The sequence below is a fragment of the Heptranchias perlo genome, chromosome 38 (assembly GCF_035084215.1).
Source record: "Heptranchias perlo isolate sHepPer1 chromosome 38, sHepPer1.hap1, whole genome shotgun sequence".
NCBI lineage: Eukaryota > Metazoa > Chordata > Chondrichthyes > Hexanchiformes > Hexanchidae > Heptranchias > Heptranchias perlo.
In genome coordinates this window covers 13,247,898-13,273,726 of record NC_090362.1, presented here as the reverse complement: position 1 = coordinate 13,273,726, position 25,829 = coordinate 13,247,898, and the positions used below count along the sequence as shown (strand labels likewise).

At 43.7% G+C, this 25,829-nt stretch overlaps 1 protein-coding gene across 3 annotated transcripts in view; it reads right to left on the bottom strand.

The window, feature by feature from the left end:
* man2a2 (mannosidase, alpha, class 2A, member 2) overlaps positions 1 to 25,829 on the bottom strand; it is a 35,705-nt gene that overhangs the window by 8,560 nt on the left and 1,316 nt on the right. For 2 of the 3 annotated variants that reach the window (XM_067973462.1, XM_067973463.1), the window contains exons 2-18: positions 20,977 to 21,231; positions 17,818 to 17,962; positions 16,818 to 16,989; positions 16,175 to 16,302; positions 15,122 to 15,295; positions 14,620 to 14,806; positions 13,267 to 13,444; positions 12,575 to 12,777; positions 11,593 to 11,775; positions 10,965 to 11,079; positions 8,599 to 8,666; positions 7,518 to 7,683; positions 6,392 to 6,628; positions 5,735 to 5,857; positions 4,818 to 4,932; positions 1,349 to 1,482; positions 31 to 172 (exon numbers count right to left, since the gene is read on the bottom strand). In XM_067973462.1, the coding sequence (XP_067829563.1) occupies positions 31 to 172; positions 1,349 to 1,482; positions 4,818 to 4,932; positions 5,735 to 5,857; positions 6,392 to 6,628; positions 7,518 to 7,683; positions 8,599 to 8,666; positions 10,965 to 11,079; positions 11,593 to 11,775; positions 12,575 to 12,777; positions 13,267 to 13,444; positions 14,620 to 14,806; positions 15,122 to 15,295; positions 16,175 to 16,302; positions 16,818 to 16,989; positions 17,818 to 17,962; positions 20,977 to 21,231 (2,725 nt within the window). The remainder of the gene's footprint in view (positions 1 to 30; positions 173 to 1,348; positions 1,483 to 4,817; positions 4,933 to 5,734; positions 5,858 to 6,391; positions 6,629 to 7,517; positions 7,684 to 8,598; positions 8,667 to 10,964; positions 11,080 to 11,592; positions 11,776 to 12,574; positions 12,778 to 13,266; positions 13,445 to 14,619; positions 14,807 to 15,121; positions 15,296 to 16,174; positions 16,303 to 16,817; positions 16,990 to 17,817; positions 17,963 to 20,976; positions 21,232 to 25,829) is intronic. The other variant, XM_067973464.1, reaches the window with a different exon arrangement.

Sequence of the window (25,829 nt, the reverse complement as noted above, 5' to 3'; positions counted from 1 at the left end):
ATCCAAGTAGGATGTAGACGGGTCGCTTACCACTGTGTAAGCTTGACACGCCCAGAGATTGTGCAGTGTGCAGCGTGAGGCGGGAACGATTGTCCTGGATGTAGGCCATGGCTGGCATGGGGTAGAAGTTGGCCTGAAGTGGCAGTTTCTGAAAATATTTTCTAGGTTGAATCTATAATACAAAACAAAAGAGGTGCAAAAATAGGAAGCTAGATCCACACTGTTGGGGCAAAGAAGATTTAATTTTTTTTTAAAAAACAAAAACATTTTTTCCAGTATCAATTACCCTCACAATTCATGCAACACAAAAAATATATACACCACTACAGTGAAAAAGCTTTGTAACTGGGAAGAACATTCATAATTTGATCACTGATTCTTAGCCTCGTGTAACCGACTTTAAGTCTCCCCTCCAGACGTTATTTTGTACCTAATTTTTCGAAGCTCAGGTCCATCAGGGATTACCCACAGAGCCAGTCCTTATCAGCAGAGTGGCTCTCTGGTGTGAGGGGAGGCTGGTGTTCATAGGACTGAAATCAACGGTTATATTTAAACATATACGGATTATAATATTAAAAATCTTGTGCCTGTGTGCAGTATCCGTTATAAATCCCTCCGTCCACTTTTATAATGGAAACTGCCTACGTAAACTTGTCTCACTGTAATTACTCTCCCGCTAGTGGGAGCCCTGCAGTGCCAACACTGGCAGGACGGTGTAATTACAGGGCAACAAGTTTCTATTATAAATGTGGACAGAGAATTGGAAAAAACAAAAATAAGGACAAAATGAATTAATTTAAAATGGGGACTGATTACTTAGTGGACCCTGGTCCAATTATCCCCCAATTCCACTTCACCCAAATCTTATACTCGATCTTGACTCTACAGGAGATTCACTAGTAAATAAGTATGTTTGCATTTATATAGTACCTTATCGCATAGAAATGTCTTAAAGTGGTTCACACAATGAATTACTTCTGAAGTGCAGCGAGTGTTACATAAGTAATGCTGCACTGTCAATGGCCCCAAACAGCAACAAGGTGAGCGACTGGTTAATCTGTTTTTGGCATTATCGGTTAATGTTGGCCAGGACAACAGGAGAACTCCCTGCTCTTCTTCAAATAGTGGGACTGGATTATTAACATCCATCTGAATGACAGCAACAGGCTGACGGGAGCTCGGTTTAACGCATCCTCTGAAGGACACTGCACTGGAGTATTAGCAGAGAGCCGAGTTCAAGGCTGGAGAGTTTTACACTATCCTCTCTGTTTGTCCCCTTCCACCCACCACAGTTTTTCAGGGCGGGAACCCTACAATCCTTTGCGAAGTAATTTTAGACCCGAGTTACCTGAAACCCGTTCAGGTCAGTGAAGAACGTGTCTCCGCTTTCAATATCGGTGGACAGTCGCATCGCCAGCTCCCTGTTGATCTGGTCGTGGATGTCAACAACAATGGAAACATCCAATGAAAGCCCTTCAACTCCTGTCAGTACAAGAGTCCACAGGCAGGTTATCACTGAGTTGCATTTAACAGAACACATTACAAGCCAAGTACTGGAATCATTATACTGTAAGACCATAACTCTTCTCTCTGCCCCTATTGCAATGCCAGCTGACGTCAGCTAATTCAACACGGAATTGGGATGGGACTTGCTTGTCCAGATGACTCGGTACCAGACTGGATACTATATTTACCCTCAGGGAAGGAGCTAGGGAGACCACTTTCGAACAGGCAAAGCCTTTTTCTTGGGCTAAAACAGACAGCTTGAATCAGCTCTCTATTCCAGTTCACTTTGTGGTCAGCAAGTCGAACTAATCAAAACCACATTACACAAAGCTTTTTTTTAAAAAAAGACCAAACTGGCCCTGTTCTGGGGACCCAGGCAGTAGATTTAAAGTGTGCATCTATGACACATGCACAGCACTGAAAGTGAATCCTCTTATTAAAATATACTGCTAGCCATGACAGCACCCAAGAAAAGTAAAAGTTTATCAGTCTTCATTTGTGCTCTGTGATGTTCACCCATAGCAATTCCAACCTCCTGATGGCAATAAAACTGGCTCAGTGCCCGCCTCACTATTTGGTGCCACTTGCAAAAGGGGTGTGTTTATAGCGCAGACAGATCAAGCTGAGCTGTGAAGGGTATGGTAATGTTGAGGTTACAGTACTGGACTAGTAAACCAAAGTTGTGAATCTCAATTCAAGAAATGTATGAGCTAGCACCAGAAAAATTATGAAAGCTGCCGGGTTGCAGTTAAAACTCGACTGGTTCATTACTGTCCTTCAGGGAAGGGAATTTGCCACCCATATCTGGTGTGGCGCACACAAGACTCCAGGAGTCCTACACAATGCCTTCTGAGGTAGCCCAGCAAACCACTCAGCTATCAGGGCAATTAAGGATAGGCAATAAAATAAAAGTGCATGCAAAAAAAATAATCAGCATCTTCAGGGGAGGAGGGGTTAGATTGTAAATACATTAAGCTATTATACAGCACGCAAGGGCCAGATTTAAATATACACCAATGTAATGGAAGGTCAAGCAATCCTGTCATGGTATTATCTCATCAAATAAATTCTGTAACATTGACCAATAAGATCTACAGGATACTGATTACAGTTTAAGAGGGTTTATCGTCTATTCATTGTTGAGGCTTTGGGAGGGAAATGCTTCAGCTGCTGCGTTAGCCTCCTCTGTTGCGTCCCAAATCCCCTGTCCTACACACTCTGCCCCCTCCCTACATCCTCACTGTGCTGAAGTCCGATTCATTGTTCCATCTCCTATTCTTTCCCCAGGTCCTCCTCACCTCCCCCAATCTTCCCTTCCTCTGACAAACTATAGGCTGTTGAATCCCAAGCTTGACATTGTCTAACCACTGCCTCTGGGTTTATCTTTCCCATTCTCCTATATTTAAAGTGGCAGCGTGGCTCGATGACAGCTCCCACCATGGTCAGAGTGGATTCAAAGTCCAGTTCAGGATGCAAGCACATAGCCTAGGCTGACACTTCACAGACTGCTACACAGTCAGAGGTACCGTCTTTCAGATGAGACGTTAAACCGAGGCCCCGTCTGTCTGTTGGATGCAAGAGATCCCATATCACTGTTGACAGAACAAGAGTTCTCCTGGTGTCCTGGCCAACACTTGCCCCTCAACCAACATCACCAAAACAGATTAACTGGTCATTTATCTTATTTGCTGTTTGTGGATGCTTGCTGTGTGCAAATTGGCTATGGTGCTTCCCTACAACCGAACAGTGAAAGTAACTTGGCGGCTGGATATTGCACTATGGCCTAACCACTGGTGAGGTAATAACTCTATGACCGTTGAAACCTACCCAATGTTTTCCCACTGTTGTTTAGTGCTACCCTCCCAAGGGCGCTGGAACACAGCAGGATGGGGAGGAAAAGTGTTTTGTTAAGTACATCAGTGATGTGTAATGGATAATCCTGGAGCTCGCTCAATTGTCTTAGGGACTCAGGAATTTCCCCAGAGTTTTTCCTGAAACTTAGGCCTTTTCATCTTTCCCCAGGAGTTAGTATTACTGGCCAGTGGCAAGGGCAATGCCATCCAGTGAGTAGGGCAAATATTCCTGATGGCATATTCTCACCCTTCTTTTCAAATTTTCAGAAGTATTTCTCGATTTATCGCTTCAATCATGCAAAATAGATAGAAACCTCCACAAACAGCAATGTGATAATGACCAGATCATCTGTTTTTAAGTGATGCTGGTTGAGGGATAAATATCAGCCAGGACACAAAGGAGAATTCCCCCTGCTCTTCCTCGAATAGTGCCATGGGATCTTTTACATCTACCCAAGGCAGATGGGGCCTTAGTTTAACATCTCATGTGAAAGACGGCAACTCTGACGGTACAGCACTCCATCAGTACTGATCTGAAGTGCCAACCTAGATTTTGTGCTCAGATCTCTGGAGTAGGACTGGAATCTCCAACCTTCTGACTCAGAGGCGAGAATGCGGCCCACTGAGCCACAGCTGACACTTAAATCTACAAGTACGAAACCCCGAGATGGTGCACAACAGCCAAGCTTATTGTGCTCAGTGCAACAGTCTCAGTCACCAGACACCAGCTTTCCCCCTACCTCGTTACCGTACACCAGGGAATCCAGTGCACAGCAGGAATGATCTGTACTGTTCCAACTGGAGTTTTGCCTTTTATCCAAAACTAGAGTAAAAACCACACTGGTGAGAGAGAAACAATTTGTATTCATACAGCACCACTCACATCCCCAAGCAGGTCACACCCAGTGAATTACATTTAAACTGTAATCACTGTTTTGTAGACTTTCAAAAAGTGTAACTCTAATAATGCTTTAATTATCAAAAGTGTAGAACTCAATAAGACACTCAGAACATAGCCACATACTGAATAGGGAAAGGTGGTGAGGATGTGCTACTGATCTGACAAATGCTGCACAGCTCCAGCTAATGGGCTCTGTTATGTTCTTAGCCCATTCTCGCTAACCTCCACTGTGTCCTTGAACGCATCGGCTTTAAATCCTCCTCAAATCTTTCCACTGTCCACCCTAGATCTCTGCATGCAGCCACTGCTCCTCCAACTCTAGCTTACTGCGTATCTCTTTCCCCTCCCACCATTGCTCTATCAGTGCAGTCTTCAGCCACACAGCCATGCACTTGGAAATTCTTTTCCTAAACCTCCTTGCCTCAGAACCGCACCCCTCTCCTCCAAAAGTCTTTCCTGGATGGTGCCATCAGTCATCTCCTGCTCCTCCTGCAAGAGCACCCCTGGGAAATTTTGCCACCTGAAAAGGTGCTTAAGACAATGAAAGCTGCTGTTACCTGGCAGATTGTAGAGGCGAACTATCTGGTGGAAGTGCTGATAGAAGCTAACAACTTCAGAGAACAACGGGCCTTTGGTAATGCGAGTGATCGGAGCTGGTTTGGAAATGTAGGCCTGAAACCAGACACAAACACGTGCAGCCACTTAGAATCCTAGAATGATGCAGCACAGAAGGAGGCCATTTGGCCCATTGTGCTTGTGCTGGCTCTTTGGTAGAGCTATCCAATTAGTCCCACTCCCTTTTCCCATTTAGTGAAACAAATTACACCAAGATATGAACCACATTACAATATCGTGTAACATTTTGCAGTACCTCTTGTACTAGTTTCCTTCTCTATAATGTTCAGCATGTAAATATTTGTTGTTGCGTATAGCGATTGGTACAGGTCTGTAATTACACCCTCCCCACACAAAGAGGGGAAACAACTATATTTCCTCCACGGATTCCTTACCACCACTCAAGGGCAGACACTTGCTGGGCTACAATTCCAGTAGCTTGCCCAAGAGACCATTATTCACACGAGTCTCGACAGCAAGTGTCAGAGTCTATTCGACTGTGAGGGGCAACTCAGCTGAGCCCATATGTGCGCACTTTCCATCGGGCGGAACAGCATTCAGCAGTAACTCAGGCTGCTGCCGAGATCAGTGAGCTCAGGACACATGGCCGGGGGTGGGGTGGGAGGGGGGGGTGCGGTGGGCGAATTTTTATGGTTTATATGCCACAGAGAACATACTGTTCATGAATTACAAAATCACAAGTGATGCAGTAACACAAACACTTCGCACTTCAATTTTCTAGTTCTGAAAAGATATTAAGAAAGCAACAAGGTTTTTCTTTTCCACACTTCTAGACTGCGATAATCAATATAAAACCCTCTGCCCCCAGTTTGAAAGTTGCTGTTATAAACATCCATACCTTGGCTTCACCATCAGGTAGGAAGAGATACGCCCCACTCTTATCCTTAAACGACCGTGTCCCATACCACATGAACTCCATCCGCACCTTCTGCTCCTGCTGTACATCTTTCCGCTTGATGTTCTGAAAATTAAACAGCACAACTGAGCAAAATAAGCAAACAAACCGGGTCTCAGGCGCTCTGGTTACATTCCACCTGACCTACATCAGAAACAAACGCAGAATAAAATATCATTGATTAATGTGACGTCGTGTGATTAATCATTACTGAAAATGTGCAGAGTTCTAAACATAAAATTAATTATACAAAGGCATAATCCCACACCCACCCTGGCTCTGTCTGCAACTAGCAACTGTGTCAACCTGCTATTTTCTATCAGAAGCTGTTCTGTGCACTCACTGTCCATGGCATTATGCACAACCACCATAATTTTGGGATGTAGGAAATAAGAAAGCACAGCACAGGATACCAGAGTTTCTTAATCCAGGTAAAATGGCTCAAACATAAAGACAGTTCAGTTACGCTCTACAAATCCGTAGGTGCAACTTTGCCTACAAATTTGTTTGTATATCAGGACGACATGTGCAAAACCTACTGGACTACTCCTCAGTAACTTGTGGCAGAGTGACGTTCTTCATTTCTACGCAGAGTCTTACCTCCATTAGTCCTGTCACTCCATTAAACCACACTTGCATGTGCTGATTTTCGATGAAGAAATCATCAGTCGAAGACTCCAGGATCTTCACGCTGAACGGCTCCTTCTTACTCACGGTCACATCTCTGTTGCGCAGATAGATGGCCACGTTGGATTTCACTGATGCACGGTTGTTAAACATTTCGGAGAGCTGGAACACAGCAAGTCCCAGGGCAGAGAGTCGAGCAACAAAGGAGATCTATGGCAAAAAAGAGGATGGAAGTTTTCGTAAAGATTGTTTAACAAAATCAAGTTATATCAGACACTGAGTAAAGGGAATCATTAACCATCCTTGTATGGATTGCCCTTACACCACAATGTAAATAGCCAGTGGTATCACTAGATTATTTAGTGAATTAGTACCAGTGGGCTATCTGGGGGAGGAGTGGGAAGAGAAATGAAGGAACATACTCAGGGTACAGACTAACATTGGCTCCTGAACCACTGGTAACAGGTTCATAGAGAAAGAGCTTGCATTTGTAAAATGTATCACATCCTCAGTCCATCCCAAAGCACTCCACAGTCAACTAATTGCTTCTGATGTGTAACAATTATTATATTGGCAATTTGCACATGGCAAGGTTCCACAAACACCAGAGACAAATGAGCAGTTAATCGGTTTATAGTGGCATTGGTTGAAGGATGAATATTGGTCAGGGCTCCAGAAGACTCTGCTCTTCCTCAAATAGTGCCATGGGAACTTCAATATTCATCTGAACAGGCAGACAGGCCTCAGTTTAATGTTTCCTTGATAATGTAAATGTTGCATTCTTTCAGTGCTGAACCTAAGAGTCAGCCTAAATTACACCCTCAAATCTGGATAGAGGCTTGAACTTTGACTCAAGAGGTAGGAGTGGCCAAGCTGACACCATAACCAATAGTCCTTTGTCATAGTGTTGTACAACTCAAAATACTCTCTTGAAGCCAAGTTTGGAAGGGCAGAATCAATAGCTGTACTTCTATCTGTTTCTCAAAGTCCAAGTGGACACAGAATGAACATTTCGCACACCGACCATTATACTTTACTGAAATTCTTGTGTCAACACAGAATTGGATTTAAATCCACGTGGCCCAGCACTCTTCAGTACCTGGTATATGTCGGTTACCATATCAGTTGGTGATTTCCACACAGCGCTGATCTGCGTGGGCAGATTACTTCCGTCGTTTGTCATAACCCTGATGCGGGACGAGCTAGCGAGAACAGAAATCACACAGAGACGCTCTTGCTCAATAGGGTTAAATACAACCACATACCTGGGAAAACAAGGAACAGGTTAAAGACCTACAGGAACAAATGAACACCCGTGCAGCTCATGGACATGGCTCAGCCTCAGTACATACAGCAGCTCTATCATTCCTTACAGACAGTCTGACTAGTTCCTTCCTATGAGATTAATATAGGTTTTACCATACTGGTCAGGATGGGCAGTGCCACCCAGACAACAATGGAGCTTCCCTAACCTGATCAGTCAATTCATCTTCTACATACACCCAGCAGAAAGGACACTAATTGCACTGCAATCTAAACCAGGGCAACCTGATTAAAGGGAAAAGAAAGCCTAGGTGGGAGTACTGCTTATTCGAAGCGTCTCCCCTCATGACCTGTTCAAAAGAAAATCCTTGATGTCTCATTGCCCCCAGATTGCTTCAATGGCATCACTAAGGAGCCCAGTGATTTCATTAATTTGAATGGGCCCATGACTTTGGATGAGTCCGAGCCGATCTGGGGCCACCTGACCCCAGGGTAATAGGGGTGCCGGGGGTGTGGAGGGGGAGAAACAAATGAAATAAGCCTTTTTATTTTTGAACAGACAAATGGTAGCGCATTGTTCCTTCCTCGGTGTTCCGGCCAATATTTATCCCATAACCAACATAAAACAGATTATCTGGTCATGATACAGCACAGAGGGAGGCCATTCGGCACATCGTGCCTGTGCCGGTGTTTGTCATTCTGAAATTTATCTCATTGTTGTTTGTGGGACCTTGCTGTGCACGAATTGGCTGCCATGTTTCCCTACAATACAACAGTGACTACACTTCAAAAGTACTTCGTTGGTCGTGAATCGCTTTGGGATGTCCCGAGGTCATGACAGATGCTATATAGACACAAGTCTTTTTAAAAAAATATATACAGAAAACACTGGCTTCATTAATGTAAAACAGTTATACCTGGAAAGAGACTCCAGCTTTATCACCACTTTCTCTGCTAATGTATCATGATTTTGGCGTCTGTCATCCTGAAATTAAAAACCAGTTCACTGTAATTCACAAATAGGGCAAAACTAACATAATAACTAGTTACAAAAAAAAGTAGCACTAAGGCATTTGTACACTGGCAGGCTCCAAGTCTGGTTGCAGGAGTGACGTACATGTGCCACTCCCTCCTGTCTGCACACTACTGCAGACTTAGGCTCCGTGCCAATTGGCTTCAGAATGGAAACCCGTTTAATGGTGCGTGCATGAGTGGGCTATGCCATTTCGAAGAGTGAGCAGATGTAAAGTATTGACGTACCAAATTCAACTTGGCACATTGACTGACTAAGCTTAGGAGCAGCAGGAACTGATGGCAGACCAGAAGACCCAGCAAATAAATAAATTGGGCCTATGCTGCCACCAGATAAGTTTGCCTGCAGTAGCGCCACTGACCATTTTCAAATCTTTCCTTCTGAATATACAAAAGTGGCCGAGACACAGGCCTTGAAACGAGGCAAGTACTAGCAGAACATCAAGACCAATATAAGCATCAAGGACATAGGTACATCTGCCGACACTCCAGGGTAAAGGAGGGTCTGCAACCAATTCACCTGCTCCTTAAAGGACATAAGAAGCAGAAAACATGCCTGCCCTAAGGAGGATGCGTTTGGATGAAGTTAAGGGGAAAGAATATTTTAAAATTACAAGGTTTATAACCATTGCAAGATCGAGTAGTTATACAGTATTTGGCACAAGCAGCTTTTGCAGTCATATCCACACCCCCCTACCCTGCCACTGAAGGCTCTGGCTTTTAGGGTACAGACCACTGCCAGTAGAAGCCCTCAGGTGTCTCACCTCATATCTGCACACATGTACTTTCCAGCAGGAATCATAGAATGATAATCAACAGCAAGAATCCTTGCTGGCTTTATTTCCCCTCCCTAGTCAATTACAGCAGCACCTTGGATTGAGATCAGTACAGACCAGAGACTGAATTTGAAACCACCCTGGTCTGCAAGGCTCAGTTCCAATGCATTTTCCAATTGAGCCACAGATTGGTTGAAAAAGTGCACAGAGAATTAAGGGTCGAACTCTCCCTGAAAACTGTACAGAAACAGTCCTTACGATCTGTTACTTGCACTGGAACCTACCATATAGAGAGAAAAATTCTGCAGCAGTGGCACATGGAGAGGAGACACCTTTTCCAAGCACTGCAGACTGGATGGTGTTACGGCAGCAGAAACATAAAAGCCAAAAAAGTTAGTCTGCTATGCACTTATCTGCTGCAACAACCACATTAAAACCCCAGGTATAATTTCCAGCACAAGATAATTATGGATGAGGAAAGTAACTGCATCCATCTTTCCAGAAAGGCCCTATAGTCCCCCCACTCTCGGGTTACAGCATCCAATGTGTCTGGGGTTTTCACCTCTTCTACCCTACCCCAAAGGCCATGTAAGTGTTGCTCACTCTTTGTGGGAAGAACTACCTAACATCAATCCTAAATTTACTTTTTACTAGTTTGAATCTCCGTCCCCTCAGGGTTCAATCTGAAGTAATTTCTGAATCTGCTTCTTCCACACCATTTACCATCTTGGATACAAGGTCATCTCGGTCAACTCCTTCGAAGGCTGAAAATGCCCCAGTTTCACCAGTCTCTCCTTGTAACTCAATCCTCCGACACCGGGCATCAGCCGTTTGACTCTTCTCTGAACCAAAAGGTCTTGCTTTGTGTCAGTGATCAGAAAATGACTGTACATGAAATACAGTCTGCCAGAGCGTTATACCGTTTGAGTATACCTTCCTCTGATTGGTATTCTACTGTTTGAGCTATATGGTTCAGAATTCTATTTGGTTTGATGATTGCTAATGCACATATTCAGCGTTGAATCCACTAAATTCCAGCAATCACTTCAAATTTATCCTTTGCTATTTTGACATGAGGAATTCTGTCACTTTTTTTTTTTTACTTCCCACTTATTACATTTCATCTGCCATTGTTTTGTCCATTATATATTTTATCCAGCTCATTCTGTAGTTCCTAAGTTGATTCTTCAGATTCCACCTTCCTTCTACTTTGGCATCATTTGCAAATGAGTTTTGAACTCATTTGGTCCAATTTGCATTCAGTTTCTGAATCCAACACTGGTTTCTGGGGCACCGCACTCAGCCTGGGAGTAGATAAGAAACTGGCTGAAGGATAGATTGCCCCCCCCCACCACCCCTCCCTCCTCCCTGCCCCCTCTCAGTTCTGGCCTTGGAAATAGGTGCTTATCTTAGCTTTGGTTTTAATAGGGATAATATATTTATATATATTTTTAAAATATCACAAGCTAATTTACCGGCTGCAGGAAAAGTGAAGACTGGTCATATCTGTAGTTGTTCTTGTCCTGGAGTACTAAGAAGTGAGCTGCATTAATTATCACTCGCTTCAAATTCATAAGGGAGTGAAAGAGCCTGAAAAGGAAAAAAAGCCTCGTGGTTATACAGCGCCCCATCACATCTCTCCAAAGCCTTGCATTTAACATTAGGAGCAGGAACTTTATATAAAACCCTTCTGGATTTACTTGGCAGGTGTAAACTGCTGAAATAATACCTCAGTGGTCGTCACAAAGCAGGCAGGCCAACTACTGCACAGTTCAGCCACGGGATCATTTATGTGTAAACAAATACCAAAGTAAAGTAGCAGAGTTTATTCCTCAGCTAGCGAATGGGAATAGGATCTTGTAAAAGTAAAGGAGAACTGGGAGCATTAATCTCAAATTGTGCTCTTCATTCATTTTATACTTAGGGGTCCCTAAGCCTCAGCTCTAGCTAACGTGCCCGTGCGCACGCCTTGCAAAGAACTCTTATTTGTGTGGTCTTCTTGGTAGTTACGTTTGGAGTAAAGTGATGGGTTTCCATACTGACCCAAATAAAAGATATTTGGGAATTTTATGTTCATTTATAGAGGCTCATAGTGACAGGTACCTGACTCCATAGTCAACGACCACCACTTCTTTTGACGTGCCAGTGATGGCGTCGTGGTGCTGAAACAGGCCTATGTTCCGTCGAGCTTCTGTTAGCGAGCTATAGTCAGAAACCGGGTATTTACTATCAGCACCGGAACGCCGAGCGTGATTCAGGGCCAAGCTGTAGAGGATCTCAGCTGCTCTGCAATAAAATGACAGGGTTTTACAGAAGGCCAGCATGGGTCATTTAATCAAAATACCAACACACTCGCGGATCTCATAGAATTTTACAGCAGAGAAGGAGGTCATTCAGCCTACTGTGCCACCGCTCTGAGCTATCCCCTTAATCCCAATCCAGTGTCCTTTCTCCATATTACCCGCTGACACTTGTTTAAAAAATTATCCACTTCCTGTTTTAAAAGTTATTCTGCCTCGACCATTTTAGCCATCCTGTGTAGAAAAAATTCTCCTAGCCTCTCCTTTTGAAGATCTTAAATTTATGCCCTCCAATTACCAACCAGTGAAAATAGTTTTTCCCCGATTTACTTAACTGAAGCTACTCATAATTTTGAGCATCCCTATCAAATTCCCTCTTAACTTTCTCTGCTCTAGTGATAAGAGCTTCGTTTGACTGGTCTTGTCTCATAAGTAAAATCCCTCTTCCCTGGTACATCGCTCCTGCATCCTGTCGATGGCCTTGACACAGTTTCTAAATGAGGGTGCACAAAGCTCCTATGCTATTGTTCAGTAACAAAAAAATAAATTGAATCCCTCTCCCATCCTGTAACTGTCTCTCTAATTCTATGTCTACCCTTTTCTGTCCTCTTGTTTTCCCCACTCAGTCTCTTTCTTGCTCTCTCTCCAAGGCTCTCACATTTTCATTGAAATGTTTTTCTCAAGACTTTCTTATCCCTCTCCAGTAAGATAGAACGTGAAGATTCCAAGTACAGAACTATTTGCAAACACGGCCCCCTTTTCAAAACAAAATGGAGGCTTCTTACCTGAGGTGTGATTCCAGCACTCTGTCTAGATTCTTATAGAAAGGCCGGGAGGTAAAATATCCACTCCAATAATGGTCCTCACGGTCAGCATAGGTGAAGAAGTCCCCACTGAGGACAGGGTAGGACGGAGGCTTGCTACCAGGGCTAACGCCATTCTTCTTATAAACAGCATCAAAGTACTCAGATAGTGTCCCAAACTGCACCTAAAAACAAATGGACATTCAGAGCATTGCTGGGAGAGGACGCCTCAATACTGAATGCACAACTTCCATCTCTCTCTTCACATTTTCCTCAACATTTTTCTCCCATCTCCCAATACAATGACTTCCTTCTCTGGTACATGGCCTCCAGTACCTTTCCCAGCGACCACTATTCATGCGCAAGTCTTGGCAGGCTATCCAACTGTGGAGGATATCACAGCTAAGCCCAATTTGGTCTCACCCAGTCCCCGCGCATTTCCAGGAGTCTCGCTAAGATGTTGTTGGTAGAGAAAATCCCAACCATTTCCCCTTGGCTAATCGAAGGGCACAGTAGTCAGCTGTTGCCTCACCACTGCCCTGACTTGCTAGCTCAGCACAGACTGTGGTTCAAACCAGAGGCCTCCCTGGTCTGTATGGCCGAGATGAAGACTTTGCCCACTGAACCACTGGAAACTGAGCAGCCAGATTTTACCTTCGACACAGAGCACTTACTTGCACGTGAAGCTCTGGGTGAGAGTTCATGTAGTCGAAAAGTCTCTCATAATTCTGAAACTGCTGGTCCCACTCCAGAGCTTTGTCGTAACGAAAATCATCTCCGAGAGGGATCAGGACCACTTTGCTCTGGTACAGCTTGGACTTCTTCCGATATTGATCCAAGAGTAAATTCGCCCTGAGCAAGAGAGAAGAATCTGTAATGAGAGAACTAAACAAATGTGGAAGGAAGGCAATGGCAAGCCTAGTACGTTGTCAGCAACAAACTGGTGACTATATCAATTGACTGAGTTTTCCTTTTAGAAATGGAAACTTGCTATCAGGATAACAGCATCATGCTAATAGAAATTGGGATATCAAAACAACAAATACGGAATCTTAATATATATATGATTTATTTAGCAAAAATAAAACATCTGCAAAACTGCCTGTCACCTTTTCTTATTATAAATTCCTATGTTCCCATATATAATGGAAGCGACCTATGTAAACTTGTAACACTGTAATTTCTCTCTACCACCAGTGGAGATGCTGCAGTGTCACCAGTGTGAGGAGCAGGTAATTACACCTCGACAAATTTAGATAATTTTAGAACACCTCCTGATGAACTTAGGACAGGAAGATCTCAGAGGTAGATGACCTCAACTAGGACGACAGGAAAATTCTACAACTGGCCTCCGTGACTTTGGGTTTCAGGAACAAAAGTCAAGCAGGGTTACTGCTTCAGGTCACTATCCAATGATCCCTGTTGCTGAGTGTGAAAGCCAGGCAAGATTGCACACAACACAGATAAAATAAGGAAGACTATTCCACTCATCTAAGCTTACCTATTAAGAATCTTCAGTCATTCCATCACAGCATCCAACCAGCTCTTGAATTATTGCAGGGACATTAACCTCCACTACCACCCTTTCTACCCCAAAAGGTCTGTTCATCAAGTTGATCATCACATGAACTTCCTAATACAGAGGGGGGGGGGGGGGGGGTCAACCAACATTTTAGGACCCATCAAAAGAGCACATGGATAGTTTCAAACACCCTCAATTTCAAAAGGAACCCAGTCCTCCCAGGGTGGGAAGGGAAAAAATGACATCTAAAAATACTTCATAAACCTTAACCTAAATTACAACTGACAGATTAGTGTACACAGACACGAATGGAGAGCAGGTACAGCTGGAGTCAGGGTGAGAAAAACGAGTGCTAGAAAAGGCTGACTAGTGAGGAGCTGAATTAAGTGCACCTTTCACACAGACAGAATAAAACTAAAGCTTTATCCTTCAAGTGGTAAGAGAGAGAAAGAAGTCAGTATAGAGGACAACAAAAGCCATACGGGCCCACGTGGACAGCTCCTACCTCTCCTCTATGTTGACGCTGGTTATTGCTTTAGGCGGGACTTTCCACGGACAGCTGATGCGGCCCCCAGGCAGGCGCCTGAAGTCAAACTGGCAGCAGATTTTGGGGTCAGGCCCACAGGTGTGAGGGACGTCGTAACTGTAGAACGGCATTAGCTGACAGAAGATGTCGGTGCTCGAGTCAGTGTCTACAAGGAGTTTGGGGGGGGGGGGGGGGCACAAAGCAAAATACTCATTTTAGTCAGAAATCAATATGGACTTGTTACAGAATCCCATTAACAATTAACTGGATCCTTCCCACTCCTGCAAACTGTGCAAATTTACAGAAACGGGGGTGGGGGGGAAGAATGCTGGAAATGCAGAATAGATCAAGTCAACACCTAGAAGAGAGATAGCTCCTCTTTCAGAAGTTGATGGGAACCCGCTGTGCATTTCCAGCTGTTTCAGTGTTTATTTTAGGTTTTCCCACATTCGTGGGACTTCCTTTCAGGGCTCTCACCTACCCCAAGTCTGTCTCCACATGAATTCCAGATTTTTCGTGGCTGCGAAGTGTTTTTTGATGGAGTAATGCACTCTCTGGATCAGCATATTGGTCAGGTTGGAGCGTTTGAGCAGGTAGGTCATGGTCGAGCTGTGTCCGAAAGGATCGATTGCCCAGCCTGACTTTGGGATCACTCCTGCAAATAAGAGAAGTAGGAACTCACAATAGGGTAAACACTCATTCGATAATAGGGAAACATCACACTGAGAGAACCACAACGTATGCAGAAGGTTACAAGAGCACTGCATTACATGTCCCAAGAGTGGGTAAAGATACAATATCACTGACAAATCTTCGATGCCCCTAAACACAATCAGAATTCAAAATATAAATCTGACTTTAGTCTGTGGGAATGTAAGTTTGGGATTTCAAATATATTTTAAAAATGTAGTCATCCCCTCCCAGCCCCACCCCACCTCCTAACAAACATGCTCTCCTCAGCTGTAGGTGCTGAATGTGGTTCCACAGGTACCAGCTACCCTCCAGTATCCTGCCCTCCTTCACATGAACCTTATAAATGAGTGCTGGTGGACAATTTGACTGCACACTTTTAGAAGCTTCTCAATTCAAGGGGAACTTGGTGATCCACTGGATCAGAAGAGTCTTTAATCTCTGGGACCCTGGTTCAAATCCAGCCCAATCTGCAAGGCTCCCTCATAAAATGACTGTAACCACAGGTCCAGTGCACAAAAGGTATTCCCCTGAACTGGCAAACTCACTCAAAACACCGCAAAGTAACTGGTACAGAAATGGGAAGTATTACACAAGGCGATCAAATGTTGTGGCAATGTATCTAACCCGTGCTGTACCTGCCCTGGGAGTGTTTGATGGAACAGTGTAGAGGGAGCATTACTCTGTCTGAACGGGCAATACCTTACCATATAAAAAGTTTGATGCTGACAATGGGAAAACATTCCATTCCAGAATATCCTGTACCTTTACGAGCACAAAATTCACACCAAAAAAAAAAATCCTTTAAATGTCAACTTCGTGCCTTGTCAGTGTAGACACTTACCAATATTTTTTTCTAGCCACTGATGTCCCTCGATTAGCTGGTCAATCATTGCAAAATAGTGGGAGTTGGCTTCATCAGTCATTACCCAGCCTCCGGTCACAAACTCCAACTGACCATCAACTGCCAGCCTGGTGACCGAACCAAACAATGTATTCAGGTAAATGCCAATAAATCAGACGCTGCACCCGTTAAACTCAAGCTATAACTGAAGAGCTGCATAATACAAGTAAAAGAAAAAAGTGAATTAATGACAGCGCACAGCGAGGTTACTCGCTGAGCTTAAACAGTATCAACATCCCATTTTGCTTTAGCAAGGTAACAAGATGATAAATGCTTCTGCTGAATTAATTCTACAATTGGTCCCAGCGTCCAAGGGAGGGGGAATTAAAAAAAAAACTTGATCAGTCTCCAGCAACCTCTGCTGAAACAGGCATATGCGGACACCAAGAGAAGATAGGATAAGGCTTGCCTGTGATGCCTCCATAGGTCAATAGCCTTCCAACACACACTATCTTGACTGGTTACATGGGTACAGTATGGGAGGATGACTGGGACCTGTGGAACACTTTCTAGTACGAGGTCAGTGCCTTCACGAGAAGAGACAGCAATTTAAAAATCAATTAAGTCTCATGTCTCAGTGTACCTGCGCACAGCCGCCCTTTTCTGAGTGTCAATGTTGTCCCACCATTTTGAGAAGAATGAGATCTCTGCCCAGATAAAGCGGCGCTTCTGATCCTCCTGCAGCTTTAGTACCATGTTATTCAGAATATGCTGTGTCTGGTCCTGATAATATTTATCAAATGTCTTTATCCAGCCTGTACAACGGAAATGGGGAGTTACAAGAGTCAGGGACTCAAAAGAAAAAAACATGTTCATACAGCAGCTTTTCACATCTCTCAAACATTCCAAAGTACTTCACATACATGGAGTTACCCAGAGGTGTAGCCAATGTTGTTACGTAGGTGCACATGGCAGCCGATAGGCACACAGCAAGGTCCTACAAACTGCAGAGATGAATGACCAGTTAATGAGTTTGTGTTGGTTGAGGGAGCAATGATGGCCTGGACAGCAGAACCCGCTGCTTTTCAACCCCCAAATAGTACCATGGGATCCTTAATGTCCACCTGAACCAGCAGAACAGGCAGAGGGGGGCCTCAGTTTAACATCACATCTGAAAGAAAGACAGTGCAGCACTCCCTCAATAGATTGTGCTCAAGTCCTGGAGTGGGGCTTGAACCCACAATCTCTGACTCAAGAGGCAGTTAAAAAGAAACAGGTCTCCCTGTTGTGAATGTGGCAGGTTTATGATGCTGCTGCTAGTGGCTCGACGTGACCCACATGCCAGCAAAACCAAAACCAATACCAATGTAAAAGCAGCTACAGGTACACAGGCTAGCTGGCTGCAGACTTTTCAATCCCATTATTAGTCTTGGTCACAAGCTAAACATTCAGGGGTGTCACTAAATAAAAATTAACTGGTCACTCTGGCCACAGCTGAAATGTATGTTTATATACAGAAATGCAAAAAAAAGCAAAGCCACAGGTAATTCTTTACAAAATGAACTCCAGACGACTCCGAAAACCAATTTTTCCCTATAGTATATATGTTCCCTACTAGCATCAGCTCCCAGTGTTCCTCTCACCCGGATCGTTGTGGGAATGGGGTACCACATACACCTGCAACGCTTCGTTGTCCCACTCGTGCTCATCATACGTGATCTCGAAGCCCTGCTTCCAAACTCCACCATCCACGTTATCAAACTTCAAGACTGAATAAACATCCAGCATCTGGCAGAACAAAATAGCACGGATTTACCAGACTGCAGACTTTAGTCACATTCCAGCACTGCAGACTGAAATTATCACCATTATAAGCGATTAGTCATGACCCACGGCACTTCCCAGAAGTTCAGAGAAACATGGGTGGGGAGAGTGTGAGGATGCCCCCAACTCACAAACACAGCCCACTACAGAAGTCTGAATCCCTTTATTCATTCATTTTAGCCTCAAGCCACACATTCCAGGATCTGGTTACTGAGTGAATACATTAATCCCAATTACCAGCACCGCTTATACATCCTCTGAACACTGCAAGGTTGCCATTGATTATTGTTAATTTTGAGTGCCTATTTTAAGCTTTTGCCATGTGATAATTTGATTCAGAACAAAAGCAGCTTCCGGAAGGCAGCACTAAATACAATTTAAAATGAAAACTGTCAGTAGTTTTGAAGTTTCTGCTTCCCAAAGGACACATTCGTGGTGCGCTAGGTATTAGTTTTATCTCAAGTTTGATCTTAAATGAATAAATCTCACATTCTCAACGCTACTGGAAAATGCTGGAATTAAAAACAGCTGATCAGTTAGCATGAGAATTAGAAGAGAAAAGTTAACGTTTCAGGTGCTTAGCCTCACTGGGGCTGCTTAGATGTCAATGGACATCTTGTGAATTTGCAGCAATGTCTGTTTTTATTTGAGGTTCAGCTTTTATAGCTTTTCGTTTTTTAAAAAAAAATCTCTACTGCCACAAACATAATGCATGCAACATTGTTAAGTAAATATAGATGCATTGTGCAGCACAGAATTTCAAACACAGAAGCCTAGACTTCAGGAAACCTGTGTCCAGAGGGAACACAGAATATATCACAAGATCCAGTGGTACAGGAATTACATCACTTGAATCAGATGATCTGGTTACGAACAAGCAACAAAGTGTTCTGTGTCCCTTCCAGGCGCTGGGCTAGCAAGGTCATTCTCTTCTGCATTAGTGCCTATTAACCAAGTAGCTTAGCAATAGATCAAGTAGTTTGGATGATTCTTACTGTATCTGCTAACACAGGTACAATGTGTTCACACCATTACAAAATAGATATGGATGACAAAGACTTAGTGCATCCATCCAGAAAGAACTTACAGTCCCTCCAACACAAATCCAGCTATTGAGCTTTTAAAAAAAAATTGTTCTTGGGATGTGGGCGATGCTGGCAAGGCCACATTTATTGTATGTCTGAGGTGGTGGTGGGCTGTCTCCTTGAACCTCTGCAGTCCTTGTGGTCACGGTGCTCCCACATTAGCGTAAGCGAACGAATTTCAGGGTACTGATGCAGCGAAGATGAATGAACAGCGACATAGTCAGGATGGTACATGACCCGGAGGTGAGGGTGTTCCCATGACATTGCTACTCTTGTCCTTCTCAGGTGATAGCAGTCACAGGGGAAGAGAGCTGCTTTATTGATTCCACTAGCCTACCTGCAGGTCCACTCGAAACTCTGATCCACTGTGTGAAGAACACAGAGTCATAGAAGCATAACGGCACAGAAGGAGGCCTTTCAGCCCATCAAGCCTGTGCTGGTTCTTTGTAAGAGCAATCCAGTTAGTCCATTCCCCTGTAGCCCTGCAAATTTTTTCCCTTCAATTATTTATCCAATTTGATCTGAATGGACCGGTCAGGTGGATTTGATTTGATGTAACATCAGCCTTAAATTTGTCTTTTGCTGATTTGAACCTGTGCCCGCTTAATTTGAACTTGCATTTATAATTTACCTTTTCTATACCGCTAACTAGATCATATCTGTACGGTCATCCTCATTTGTCTGCTTCCAACAAAGAAAATCCCACATTTCTTCCCCACCCCCACCAATATAATTCAGTCATTCGATATTAGGAATTAGTCTGTCTCTCCACTGCTCTGCCTCCAACGCCAGAACATCATGTCTCGGTGACCAGAACCAGATATGCTGCTCAACGTGCAATTTGTATTTCTGAACAAACGGCAGCGTGCTGCGCTCCGAAAACGCTTTTTACCTGGGGCAGCAGGCACTGCAAAAACAGCCCAACTTCTCAGTTGGAAGGCAGAAAATGCAGGCTAGCTTTTGGTGTGGACGGTTTTTAACCAAACTGGTTTTGAAAAGCAATGGGAGCCCCTGAGTAGCCTTCCTGATAAAGAACTTGCATTTCTAAATCACCTTTCTCATCAAAGCATTTTGATGGACTACTTTTGAACTGTAGTTACTGTTATGTAGGCAAACATGGCAGCCATATTGCACACAGCAAGGACCCATAAACAGCACTGATAATCTGTTTTTAGTGCTGTTGCTCAAGGGATAAATGTTGGCCTGGACACCAGGGAGAACTCCCATGTTCTTCTTCGAAATAGTACCACAGGATCTTTTACGTTTACTTGAAGAGGTAGACAGGGTGTCAGTTTAACATCTCATCTGAAAGATGGCACCTCCGATAGTGCAGCACTCCCTCAGTACTGCACTGAATTGCCAGCCTAGATTATGTGTCCAAATCCTGGAGGGGAGCTTGAACCCACGACCTTCTTATTGAAGGTGACAGTGCTACCAACTGAGCCAAGGCTGACACATAAGGGTCCCACCCAAAACGTTAATGCATCTGCTGCACATTCCCAGCAATTTTGCTTCTTTGCCATAATTCCAAAATTCACATGCTCCATTTCATCTGCATCACACTGGAAGAATAGTCAGTTGCCAAGGGCTGGAGGACAGCAGATAACCACACAACTGTACTGCAGCATGAGTCAGTCCCTTCAGGAGAGGCACGGGGGGGGGGGGGGGGAGAAGGAATCAGAAAAGCTTATGGAACCTGGATAAAATTTGCAGTCACATTGAAGTCTGTCAGTTTTAAATTAAGGTGATTGTAAGATTCTATTTGATTGGAGAGAGGAGACAATCATATCAAAACGGCTTAGATAAAGAACGGCATCATTGATCCATGCAGATTAGAAGCAGATACAACGCAGCAGAAGTATGCTGGATCAGCATTTGATCAGGTTTCCCTACCTGTAGGTCTGTTTTTTGTCCTTTATTCCCAAGTGCAAACTGGCAATCCTGAGGGGACACAGAGAGGAAGGTCAGGTGATTGTCTGTGGGTAAAACCCAAGAGCCATTTGTCTGGTAAGCGAGCAGTCCCGGGAGGCTATCTGCATTCTCCGTGAGCTCCAGCACAGAGTCCTTGATGTGGCTGATTATCTGGTGATTTTCTTCCAAAAGCTGTTCCAACTGCTCAATGCGATTCTGCAGCACTGAGATTTGACTCTGCATTGGGGAAAAAAAAACAGGGGCGGTGGGGAAATGTTACATTGTGGATCCAGATTTCAGGAGATTTCACATCAGGTTTACTCTTCTAATTTGCTGCCATTCAGAATGGCTGAAAAAAAAATCTATTGTACAATTGCCCAAAATGGCTCCATCAGCCATCAATAATTATTTTAAAATTCTTCAAGGGCCCAGGTAGTTTGATAGCGGTACCTGCTTAAAGCAGTGCGAAGCCCACAGACCCAAGATATGTTGCGAGCTGCACATCATTCTCTGGCTGGGAATACAGAGCTCAGCGCAAGCCTATCAGCACACGAACGCAGACCTAATAACGTACTTTTTTAAAAAAAAACTTTAAAGAACAGGCAAGACAGTCGGTCAGTTTTACTCCTCTCACACCAAAACACTGCACTTTGTCACAGATGCAAAACAATCTTTTTTTAAAAACAAAAGCCAGTCACTTAATGCTGGGTGCTTGACTTTTCACCTGAAATTTACAAGCATTTCCCAGTCTGCAGTTTACTTCACTAAGCAACAATTAAACTCTGACTGACCGGAGGATCCGTTTACTTAGCACCAATTAGACTTTGTGGCCTTAAAAGGTCACAGATCCACCGTAGTGGAATACCCTGTGCATTACATTGTACAACACTCCCGTCTTATCATCCCACCCTCACACAGCTCAATAAAAGCTGATCCAACACAGATTTTGTTGAGTTGTTTTTTCTGTCCCACCCTCACTTGACTTCAGGAACTCACCAAGGCTCATAGTCTAAATTTATTTATTTTTCCCACAGGCTCTCTTCTCTTCCTTTCTCGCAGCTACAAACTTATTTTCCTCTCAGAAGGCTACTGTCATTAATGCTAGAAGATTGTCCTAAAGAAAAATACTTTTTTTTTGCCTGTCGAAGAGTCTATGGCTGGGCAGAATTTGCAATAAATCACCCACCTTAAATGAACATTTCCCCAATGTCACTGCATGCAATTTATTTGGAAAGATCTGCCACTTAATTGATTTGCTGTTAACAAGTCTCAGAATTAGTCACCCTGACAGCTCAATGTAGTTTAATCACAGTTGTCAGGATCCTGAAATGGTTTACACTGACATCGGTCGACAATTTACTCCAAGGTCTTAAAAATAAACGGTGTCTTTGGCCACAGAAAACATTGCTTCCAGAACAAGTAACTGCAGCTCAAAAAAACAAAATACAACAAAAAAGCTATGGTTTTAATCAGAGGTCCCCAGCAACAGCCCTGCACCTCAACTTTACCGATGCTTATTGTTCACAGGTTTCTGCACCAGTGGGAAGAGAAACACTCAATGGCTCGTATTAGTGGGATGGCAACTAACCTGCAACGACCTGAGCACACTACAATCCATACTATGATCAGTGTCCTCTGACTAAAATGTCCTTCCTCCCTCGTTCCTGCTGAGTTCCAAATACCCTTGCATACTGTGCCTCCTCCCTGTGCTGGAATGACTCTTGGCTCATTCTTTCCCAGAGGTTCATAAGTTCCCTTTACCCCACCCCCTTTCCTACAGGCTTTAAGACCCAAGCTTGGCATCAACCAACCAACCACTCCCACCCATTCTGACTTTTCAGTTTTGATGGTATCTTGCACTATGAGTCTTGACCCTTCAGCTCTGTTTCCCCAATGAGAAAGCAGCACTTTGGAGGACACAGAATCATTCAGCTACCAAAAACAACAAAGGTCAGACAAGGTTCCCTGTGAGGAAAGCTCAAATAAATGTTCTGATAGGTCGGTCAATATAGGTCACAGTGTCACTGGAGTGTTTTAAATAGAGTAACACACTATAAATCAGATGCATAGCGATGCATTTCAGCTGGTTTCACTCCATGGCTGATTCGGGTACATATCAGGCAGAGTAAGGGGCAGCCAGATTCACCACTCATTTCCCCATCTGGCCCGTTATTTTCCCCATCAAGCCGAATGGCCTCCTCCTCTGCTGTAACGATTCTATGTAGGACATTTATACTTGAACCCCGACTCTAAATTTGTAAAGAAATCACAGCAATGCAGAAACAAAGATGCACTGTATTGACAAAACAGTGACGCAATCATTAGCAGATGAATGAATCTTCTGGTGCAGAATATCTTTTTAAAGTAAATTTAAGATGTAATTCTTTGACCTTTTATAAAATCAGTGTCAAATATACTTGCCTATATGCTACCTGCAATGTGTCTAATACCGATCTGAACTCTCACTGCTATTGATTACACTATAGCAGTGGATAATGAAGCCTTGTTCTCATCTAACACTTTTCCGTGGTCCATTTTCACCCTTTTTTCTCCACTGAAGACCCCAAATCTTGCTGAGATGTGGTTTCAGGATTACTAGCAATCCTCCTATACCTCATCTTTAATGACCACTCAACTTGCGTGTCGATAGTGAGTGCTGGCAGATTATTTAAGATATTACAACTGAACCTATTCCAGTCTTCACAGGAGTTGCTGGATAACCCAGTCTAGTTTGTTCGTCACCCTGCAGGGGTGCTGTGGCTAGTTGTAATGCCCCAATTGACACATCACAGACTAGGAATTGAACCTGGAGCTCTCTAGCCTGTATTGCTTAGTACCACACCAGGGAGTGCCTTTACTCATCAGGCAGTTGGGGTGTTTACACTGATACCCAATATTATATTCCAGGCTCAGCATTTGGCTGTCCTAGTGCTCGACTTAATCAATTCACCCCCTGAGCACGTGCAACCTTTGTCCTCTACTGTCACAGTCCCTTTTCATACTGGCTTTCAGTCACTTTAAAGAAAAAAAATCTATGCCGGGATATGATGCGCAGATTTTTTTAAAAATAGGAAACAGCGTTTTCTGTTGCAGGCAGCATATCGGCAAGTGTATTTGACAAGAATGATTTTATAAACGGTCAACGAATTACATCTTAAATTTACTTTAAAAAGATATTCTGCACCAGAAGATTCATTCATCTGCTAATGATTGCATCACTGTTTTGTCAATACAGTGCATCTTTGTTTCTGCATTGCTGTGATTTCTTTACAAATTTAGAATAGGGGTTCAAGGATAAATATCTTACATAGACTCAGAATCATTACAGCACAGGAGGCGGCCATTCGGCCCATCGAGCCTGCGGCAGCTCTTTGCAAGAGCAATCCAGTTAGTCCCATTCCCCTGCTCTTTCCCCATAGCCCTGCAAATTTTTTCCCTTCAAATATTTATCCAACTTGATCTGAACTTGACCGGTCAGGTGGATTTGATTTGACTTAACATCAGTCTTAAATTTGTCTTTTGCTGATTTGAACCTGTGCCTGCTTAATTTGAACTTGCATTTAGAATTTACCTTTTCTATACCGCTAACTAGATCATATCTGTACGGTCACCTCTCATTTGTCTGCTTCCAACAAAGAAAATCCCACATTTCTTCCTCACCCCCCACCTCAATATAATTCAGTCCTTCGATATTAGGAATTAGTCTGTCTCTCCACTGCTCTGCCTCCAATGCCGGAACATCATGTCTCGGTGACCAGAACCAGACATACTGCTCAACACGCAATTTGTACTTCTGGACAAATGGCAGTGTGCTGCGCTCTGTGACCGCATTTTACCTGGGGCGGCAGGCACTGCAAAAACAGCCCAACTTCTCACACTGGAAGGCAGAAAATGCAGGCTAGCTTTTGGTGTGGACGGTTTTTAACCAAACTGGATTTGAAAAGCAATGGGAGCCCCTGAGTAGCCTTCCTGATAAAGAACTTGCATTTCTAAATCACCTTTCTCATCAAAGCATTTTGATGGACTACTTTTGAACTGTAGTTACTGTTATGTAGGCAAACATGGCAGCCATATTGCACACAGCAAGGACGCATAAACAGCACTGATAATCTGATTTCAGTGCTGTTGCTCAAGGGATAAACCCTGGACACCAGGGAGAACTCCCAGTTCTTCGAAATAGTACCATGGGATCTTTTACGTTTACTTGAAGAGGTAGACAGGGTGTCAGTTTAACGTCTCATCCGAAAAACAGCACCTCCGATAGTGCAGCACTCCCTCAGTACTGCACTGAAGTGTCAGTCTAGATTATGTGTCCAAATCCTGGAGGGGAGCTTGAACCCACGACATTCTTATTGAAGGTGACAGTGCTACCAACTGAGCCAAGGCTGACACATAAGGGTCCCACCCAAAACGTTAATGCATCTGCTGCACATTCCCAGCAATTTTGCTTCTTTGCCATAATTCCAAAATTCACATGCTCCATTTCATCTGCATCACACTGGAAGAATAGTCAGTTGCCAAGAGCTGGAGGACAGCAGATAACCACACAACTGTACTGCAGCATGAGTCAGTCCCTTCAGGAGAGGCACGGGGGCAGGGGGGGGAAAAAAGAGAAGGAATCAGAAAAGTTTATGGAACCTGGATAAAATTTATAGTCACATTGAAGGCAGTCAGTTTTAAATTAAGGTGATTGTAAGATTCTATTTGATTGGCGAGGGGAGACAATCATGTCAAAACGGCTTTGGATAAAGAACGGCGTCATTGATCCATGCAGATTAGAAGCAGATACAACACAGCAGAAGTATGCTGGATTAGTGTTTGATTAGGTTAATGTG